Source organism: Schistocerca gregaria, chromosome 1 (genome assembly GCF_023897955.1).
Source record: "Schistocerca gregaria isolate iqSchGreg1 chromosome 1, iqSchGreg1.2, whole genome shotgun sequence".
NCBI classification, from domain to species: Eukaryota; Metazoa; Arthropoda; class Insecta; order Orthoptera; family Acrididae; genus Schistocerca; species Schistocerca gregaria.
This window is the reverse complement of record NC_064920.1, coordinates 863,114,587-863,123,673: the sequence shown is the minus strand read 5'-3', so window position 1 is coordinate 863,123,673 and position 9,087 is coordinate 863,114,587. Positions and strand designations below refer to the sequence as shown.

Below are 9,087 nucleotides of genomic sequence, written 5' to 3'. Positions count from 1 at the left end.
ACGCATGAAGAAGAACAAAGTTTTGTGAGCTCCTCTCGCGTGGGCAGACTTGTGCGAGACCTTGTGTCCATATGGGGAAGGAGAACTTCGTTTGCATTTTAGAGGCGACGAACATTCTGAAGTAGTTTCTTCAATCCCCTGTGTCTGGCCGGCACACGGGAGGGTGGACAGGTTTGCGCGAACTTGTTGCGAAGGTGACAGACGCCTCGCCAAACGACTCACCGTGCTTTTGTTCACTGTCAATTCTTAGTAGACATTCTGAAAGAGCCTATATCTACGATGCTCTGGTTTTCTGCCAAAAGAAATTCAATGACAGTTCTCTGCTTGGAATGTACCTCCGATATAGACACCACTTTCAAGGCTGCGTATTGCGCCGCCGCCTGTCGGAAATACATGAAACTACACAGGTTGAAATAGGAATATTCCATGATTTTCCACAACAAATTCCATCTTTTTTCAACCAGAGCTGGCAGAGGAAAAACTGTGTTACATTGCATGTTGAACGTCCCTCGTACTTGATACTAAAACCTGTTTTGAAAATGGGACACGAAACAGTAGCACAATCTAGCAAGTATTTGAACAGTACTTTGGAATCTTAAAACGTTTTTGCAACAAGCTGGCTCTCACTAACACATATATTTTTTGTATTCAACACAAGATAGCTGAGGTTCATTAATTGGGATCAATGACTGAGGGAGTAGCAAAACGTTTTTGGATTTGAGGAGCCTTTACCATTTAAACTATTGAAAAACGTTGACTTAGAATCGATCTTTAAATGGTTGTATTAACTAATCTGATTATCATAGGTTTTCTTTAAGAACGGATGCTTCCTTGTGTCCAGTAGAGCATGTATGAAACATGGGGTCCCTGAATCTGTTACGTTCTGTACAGTTGCAGCCAATGAAGTTTCAAAGAACAAAAATGCTATTTAAATGATTGGTGAAGTTCATAAGTACTTTCATTATTGTAATAATTGTATTACTGGCTCAGTATTTAGCATGGGGACCAGAAGCTATTCTACCAGTCGACTGAGATGAGAATGGAACACTTCTAACAAGGCAACATATGAAAACGCTTTTACACACAAAAAAATGAATAATACGTTTTCCACTTACCCGTGAAGAAGGTATTCATTAAGCTGATCGTTAAACTGCAGTGGCCAATAACCAATATCAGGATCACCGATTTATTCAGTTCTTTTTAATACTGAATATACATTTTACTAAAAATGAATTTTAAGCCAAGTAATTAGTTCTTTTCTCTGCATCTGCACTTTTACAACACTTTAACTATTCGCTTATGAATATTTACGTGGAGTATTTCAGAAACACAGAGAACTGAACACTTACGGAACTTACAACCCCACAAATGTTACTGAGCACTATTAAAGCGATATTCTGCAGTTCAATAAAATAGAACACTCGGATATACTGCTCCACTAGGAAAAGAATTGTGTCTAGGTAAAATGACTAAGGATTAATTTACAATTCCCGAACCTAACTGAACTAAAAATTATTATTATTTGCATATAAAGCAAATAACTGGTCAATTCAAACAAATACAATACTAATCTTTTGCCTGATATGCAGTTGGGGGTGGGGGCGATGTTCTCCGGCTAAGGTAAAGGTGGCAAACGTACTTATGGCTCTTGATGTAAAAAGGCTCTAAAAATTATGTTTTTGGCGCCGGATTTTTGTATTTCAGAGTCAACCAATAAATGTCAGGAAAACTAACCAGTAATCTTCCTCATCCGAAGCATTATTAATCATCCTTGCTGCTTTCCTTGCCTACTTCAAAGTACGAGATGTGATCAATTTGCAAGCTAGCCACCGACTGACTGTGCAACAAAGGCTCCTTTCATCTCTACCGCCAAATCCATCTTTTCCGTTCTGGCCATGAGGGTTTCCAAGCGGAAGGACTTATCTCTAGGTTTCATATAAGTAAAAGCCTAGGTTCCCTATGCATGAACCAGTTCTACAAATACTACTTCAAATTTCAGTAATTTTACAGAACATATGCGTACATTAATTACAGTGATATAAATTCACAGGAAATATGATCAAAAATTTACGTAGAGACTGAATCAAAAAAAGCATGGTGACACAGGTGTCGCATAAAGCGTAGGCGAACGAGGAAGCGGGTATAGTCTATATCAAATATAATGTTATAATCTCTCAGCCGTCCTTTAATCATACGTAAAACTGGTATGCAAATTTGCACACTCATTAACAGGTTAAGTTTCTGAATTAATTTTTAGTTTCAACTGTTTTATTTTATTTAGTCTTATTAATTCTGTAGTTTTATCGTCGTCAATCACACTCTGAGACAGTTGTGCTGCAAGCGTGTACATTTAAGCGATACTTGTTACCGGCTGACAGATACTGATGGCACTTTGTTGCGATTTTCAGAGAAGCAGACTCCGAGATGAGGACTCGCGCAGCAGCAGCGTGGTTGGCGGCAGCAGCCGCCCTCGCCCTCCAGCAAATCGCCTGGGGTCATGTGCTCAGCCAACAGGACACCAGCCTCAGTTCGCAAAGGTAAGAGTCTCCCAATGTGCGACATGAAGTTATGCAGGAGGACTGAGGCCATGATGGAAACCTGAGGAGATTACCCCACTGCCGAATGGGTCACTAGAATAACTGGTCTAATTGCTGTTCAATAACTCTTATTTACTGTCGCGTTTCGGTCACAGTTGTTGTTGTTGTTGTTGGAGTCTTCAGTGCTGGGAGTGGTTTGTTGCAGCTCTCCATGCTACTCTATCCTGTGCAAGCTTCTTCATCTCCCAATAACTACTGCAACATACATCCTTCTGAATCTGCTTAGTGTATTCATCTCTTGGTCTCCCTCTACTATTTTTACCCTCCACGCTGCCCTCCAATACTAAATTGGTGATCCCTTGATGCCTCAGAACGTGTCTTACCAACCGATCCCTTCTTCTAGTCAGGTTGTGCCACAAACGTCTCTTCTCCCCAATCCTATTCAGTACCTCCAAATTAGTTATGTGATCTACCCATCTAATTTTCAGCATTCTTCTGCAGCACCACATTTCGAAAGTCTCTATTCTCTAGACTATTTATCGTCCACGTTTCACTTACATACATGGCTACATTCCATACAAAATACTTTCAGAAACGACTTCGTGACACTTAAATCTATACTTGATGTTAACAAATTTGTCTTCTTCAGAAACGCTTTCCTTGCCATTGCCAGTCTACATTTTATGTCCTCTCTACGTCGACCATCATCAGTTATTTTGCTCCCCAAATACCAAAACTCCTTTACTTCTTTAAGTGTCTCATTTCCTAATCTAATTCCCTCAGCATCACCCGATTTAATTCGACTACATCCCATTATCCTCGTTTTGCTTTTGTTGATGTTCATCTTATATCCTCCTTTCAAGACACTGTCCATTCCGTTCAGCTGCTCTTCCAAGTCGTTTGCTGTCTCTGACACAATTACAATGTCATCGGCGAATCTCAAAGTTTTTATTTCTTCTTCATGGGTTTTAATTCCTACTCCAAATTTATTTTTGTTTCCTTCACTGCTTGCTCATACACAGTATGGAGTCATATGTGTCTGCTGCCAAGACCAGTTGAGTTCTGATGCTGACGGCAGATACACTGATTATCTAGAACATTATGGCCATGTACCTAATAGCCGGTATGTCCACGTTTGGCCCTAATAACAGCGGCGATGGGTCGTGGCTTGGGAGCAGTGAGGCCTTGGTAGGTCTGGTAGGTCGCTGGATGGAGTTGGCACAACATCGGCACACACAAGTTACCTAACTCGAGTAAATTCTGGGAGGGGCAGATGAACTCTGACGCCACGTCCAGTCGCATCCTGGACGTGTTCGATCAGGTTCAGATCTGCCGAGTTGGGGGATCAGCACATTTACTGGAACTCGCCAATGTGTTCCTCGAGTCATACCATCACACTCCTGGCCTTGTGACATGCTACACAATTTAATTAGGGATTACAGCTACAAAAACCTAAATTGGAACTATCACATAGATAATATTGTGGGTACAGCAAACCAAAGACTGTGATTCACTGGCAGAACGCTTAGAAGATGCAACAGGTCTACTAAAGAGGCTGCTTACACCACGCTTGTCCGCCCTATTCTGGAGTATTGCTGTGCAGTGTGGGATCCGCATCAGGTGGGACTGATGGATGACATCGAAACAGTACAAAAAAGGGCAGCTCGTTTTGTATTGTCGCGAAATAGGGGAGATAGGGACACAGACATGATATGTGAATTGGGGTGGCAATCATTAAAACAAAGGCGTTTTTAGTTGCGACGGAACCTTCTCATGAAATTTCAATCGCCAGTTTTCCCCTTCGATTGCGTAACCATTCTGTTGCCACATACCTACATAGGGAGAAATGATCGTCACGATAAAACAAGAGAAATCAGGGCTCGCACAGAAAAATTTAAGTGCTCGTTTTTCCCGGGTGCCGTTCGAGAGTGGAACGGTAGAGATACAGCTTGAATGTGTTTCATTGAACCCTCTGTCAGGCACTTTATTGTGAATAGCAGAGTAATCACGTAGATGTAGACGTAGATGAATCTTGTTGAAAAATGCCACTGCCGCCGGGAAAGACGATCGTCATGAAGGGTGTACATGTCTGCAACAACCAGAGTACGATACCCTTTGGTCGTCATGATGCATTCACGAGCTTCACTGGACCCATGGATGCTGACTTGAATGTTCTCCAGGCTATAATGGAAGCACCGCCAGCTTGTCTCTGCCCCGCAGTATAGGTGTCAAGGAGGTGTTTCGCTGGAAGACAACGGATTCGCGCCCTCCCACTGGCTTGACGAAGAAGGTATCGGGATTCGTCAGAGTATGGAACGCTCTGAAATTGCGCCAACATCCAGTGCCGACGGTCACGTGCCCATTTCAGTCGTAGTAGCCGATGTCGTGGTGTTAACATTGGCTTATGCATGGGTCTTAGGCTATGGAGGCTGGAGGTCCAACGTTAGGAGGATTCGGTGCTCTGTGTGTTCAGACACACTTGGACTCTCCACAGCATTAACGTCTGATGTTAGTTCCACCTCAGTTCGCCGCCTGTCCTTTTTTACCTATCTATCCAGCCTTCGAAGTCCGACATCTGTAATAATGGGTGGCTGTCCAGTCCCACGATGTCTGGACGTAGACCTTGGTTTTATCACGTGCTGAAGCATTCACCGCAGCACTCCTCGAACACCCGACAAGCGTGCAGTTTGTGAAATGTTTCTTACGAGCCTCTGGGCCATCACAATCTGCCCTCGCTCAAACTCAGATAAATCGCGCGCCTTCCCCATTCTACACAGCAGTCATTCCTCGCCAAGCGACGCTGCTGTTACCTGGACGGCTTTGTATCGAAAGCAGGTGGGTGGTCATAATGTTCTTACTGATCAGTATACAAGTGTCTTTATTCTGTGTACGAAGACTTTGATATTCTGATGATGGCCTGTGCCTAAAATGCGTCAGTAAAGAAGAATCTTTGAACCAGTTATTCTAGCTACCTATCCAGCAGTGACGTTAAGTTTCCTCAGAGTAAGACTATGACTGTGGTACACACTGCCAAGGCCGGAACGCAGCTGCCTATAGTACAGATTTTGTACTATACCAAAAGCTCTGTAAGCTTTCAGTACCGAAAATGAAACATTGTAGAGCCTACAGTACTTTCCATATCTATATCTATCTATCTATCTATCTATATATATATATATATATATATATATATATATAGTCTTACTCTGAGGAAACTTAACGTCACTGCTGGATAGGTAGCTAGAATAACTGGTTCAAAGATTCTTCTTTACTGACGCAGCCCGGAGATAGGGGATGAATTTTGACTTGGGTTTCAAGTGAAGCACGTAGTAATGGCCACAAACCAAAATCAGCTGACACTATTGGCAAGTGTTGTTTAATAAATAAGCATTGATAAAAAAAAAATTCAAAACAGGCGAAGGTCGTACAACTGTTGTAACCCTCCGAATATTTAAATACATCGACTGAACTATCCAGTAACAAAGAATCTTTGCACGCCTTTCTACGAAGAGAGCATAGAAAAGTTGGTTTCACACAATGGTAGCTGATGAACAATGGCTGCAACTATGTAGAGAAATAGTTCAAAATTAGTTTAAGAAATGCTCTTTCTTGAAAAAATGATTCTGGTTTCAAAAAAATGTTTTTGTGTGTCTTTCCAAAATAGTACCTACTTTCCAGACATGCTTCGTGATAATCATGAAGTTGTACTACCAAGCAGCAACCGAAGAATCAGTTAACAAAGGAGTATATAATCCTCCAAATTGTCAAACTTCAATTTCAAAATCAGAGAGTATTCGTTGATTTTAATGCCATGACGCACTAACGGCTGAAAGCGTGGTGTTATTTGTGTGTGCAGCAGAGAAACACGGGCCGCGCGGGGCGACCACGTGGACGAGCACCCGGGCCACGGCAAATCGGACTCGGCGCTCAGCTACTACGAGTTCCTCATCAACGAGGGGTCGTACAAGTTCTGGGCGTGGTTCCAGCTGGCGACGGCGGCGCTGCTCATCTACTCGGTGTTCGCGGCCATCTACTACTCCAAGTACACGTACTACACCATCGCCTCCGACTACGACTACGACTACTTCTTCAAGCGGTCTGGCGAGCCGGCGCCCGCGGCGCGGTCCGCCCCCGCGGCACACACCTCCACCTTCCTGGGGCTCTCCGCCCAGACCTACCAGAGGATCCTCGACGCCATCACCAGCAAGAACTACTCATGACCACTTCCCCGCCAGGACCGTGCTCACCACATGTCACGAGTAAACCCTTGCGGCCACTCCTCAGGAGTGATAAACAGTGACCTGATCAACTAGACTCGGACACTTGTACTGTTCACAGAGTGCCCTCCCGTATTCTCAAAGCAAAGGGCGTTCACGGGCGCAAGATGTGGACTGTTAATCTAACTGTTTTCCAGACGTGCGCATGTCCGTATTAAGAGAGTAAATCGAAAATGTTGTCCTATCAAAGAGACGAAACTGTTCCACGACTGTTGTTGAGAAAGCAATAACAAGACGTAGAGGGTTTTTCGTCTCTCTATAGAAGCATTGCATGAAAGTAGTGTGATTAACAACACGAAATCAATCGCACCACTCGCACATCAATTTCTGCAACGTGCATTTCTTTTCCTAAGTCAAATGACACTTTTAATTTATCTTTGGCGGAGTGGTCCATTTCATAGAATATATTTTCTTTCTGATTGAATTGGATTCAATTGCAAAAAATGCTGCGGAATCATGTAGCGTACAATTTGGAAGAACTTTTCTATGCGGCTAAGAGTAACCCTGCCTGAATCCAAATTAATCTAGTCCATTAGAACTTCGTTTTAATTTATATGAGTCAATCGAGATTGCTAATCTGTTCAGTTTCTTTCGGACATGGGACGAGAATGTAAAAAAGTATCCAATATGTAAGGCAATAACCACTTCATACCATTCAATAAAACACAACGTAACATTACACAAAAAAAATTGTACATAAACTTTTCAGATGGTTGGGTATTAGAGGCAAAACGTATTTTCGGCCTATGCCAGCAAATTTTCTAATGTTCTTGATGTGACGAGTGGTGAGTGCTTAATGGTCAAGGCGCTCCACTGTTAATTCGATGTATGCATCTTCCAGGCGACACTCGCACTGTTTCTTTCTTTCTCGTGCTATCATTTGTCTGCTGATGCATACTGGATATGGTTTCATAATCCCGTACCTGCATGCCTCCAACTCAGAACTGTTGATCTGGCCCACGTCTCAACAAATGCGCTTCTTGGGTGGATCGTTGCGATGGTGATTCCATAATACTGAAGCAACCATGGCATGACAGCACCTGTTGCAAAGAGAACGCCGTCGACGATGGAAAGAAAAGCAGTTCTAAGTTTGATGTAAAGGTACGAAAGAAAGTTTCAAGGTATTTATTGTAAAAGGTAACTTGGGTTTCTGGATTTTATTTGTTTTTGAGAGTAATTTATTTCTACGCTGTGCCTGTACTGTTAAAGAAGCAAGTTAGTTCCGATTTTCGGTTTTATTTACATTATTTATAGACTTGCTGTACTGAGTTTTGGAGGAGTGCAGCCAACTTGCTGCGCAAGAGGGGAGTTGCATCCCGAGTGCCAAATTCTTTTCAAAGAGAACTTTGTATCTGCAACTATACTATGTTTTTGGAATTGTACATAAGAGTTACGCACAACAAAAGAAATGTCAATGTATCGGCAATACTGTGTTTCTTTGCTTAGAACTGTTTGTCTGTTGACACAGATTTCTATATGAAATGTATTAGAAAGTACAAATTCTAGTAATATTTAACACATTGATATTTTTATGTAATATTTATAAATGTACAAATAAATTTATTGTAATTTAAAACATTGGCGTCTTACCATGAGTTTATCAAATTGTCACTTACTATTTCTTTTATTTATTTATTTATTTCCCGATTTTAAGGATCCCTTCATTCTTCCCATCTTGAAATTCTTCTCGCCAATGTATTTTTTCATTACTGTTGTTTTAGGATTTCGTGAATACATACATTGATTAGAGTCTGATTGTCAGTACACCTCATCAAATGTCGATTATCAGACGAAACAAGAACTTCACTAATAGTTCACATGTTGTTGTTGCTGTGGTCTTCAGTCCTGAGACTGGTTTGATGCAACTCTCCATGCTACTCTATCCTGCGCATGCTTCTTCATCTCCCAGTACCTACTGCAGCCTACATCCTTCCGAATTTGCTTAGTGTATTCATCTCTTGGTCTCCTTCTACGATTTTTATCCTCCACGCTGCCCTCCAGTACTAAATTGGTGATCCCTTGATGCCTCAGAACATGTTCTACCAACTAATCCCTTCTTCTAGTCAAGTTGTGCCACAAATTTTTCTTCTCCCCAATTCGAAAGCTTCTATTTTCCTCTCTTCCCAACCTTTTCAGCTGGCGGACCCCTTCTTCAGTCGAAAATCCATGGCGGACCCCTAGTCAGTCAAGAGCACAGTAACTTTAAATGTCAGAGCGAAACCCATGGGAACTGAAAATTTCTTAATGCAAGTGCCATGTTCCTAGTGACTCCC

The 9,087-nt window shown here is 42.2% G+C and overlaps 1 protein-coding gene across 1 annotated transcript; it reads left to right on the top strand.

Moving 5' to 3' along the window:
* The first annotated feature begins 2,411 nt into the window (after nucleotides 1–2,411).
* LOC126306974 (uncharacterized) lies at nucleotides 2,412–8,390 on the top strand. Its single transcript, XM_049992069.1, has 2 exons — nucleotides 2,412–2,537; nucleotides 6,394–8,390. Exons 1-2 carry the CDS (start codon nucleotides 2,425–2,427, stop codon nucleotides 6,755–6,757), a joined length of 477 nt encoding a protein of 158 aa, XP_049848026.1. The 5' UTR covers nucleotides 2,412–2,424; the 3' UTR covers nucleotides 6,758–8,390.
* The last annotated feature ends 697 nt before the right edge of the window (nucleotides 8,391–9,087 follow it).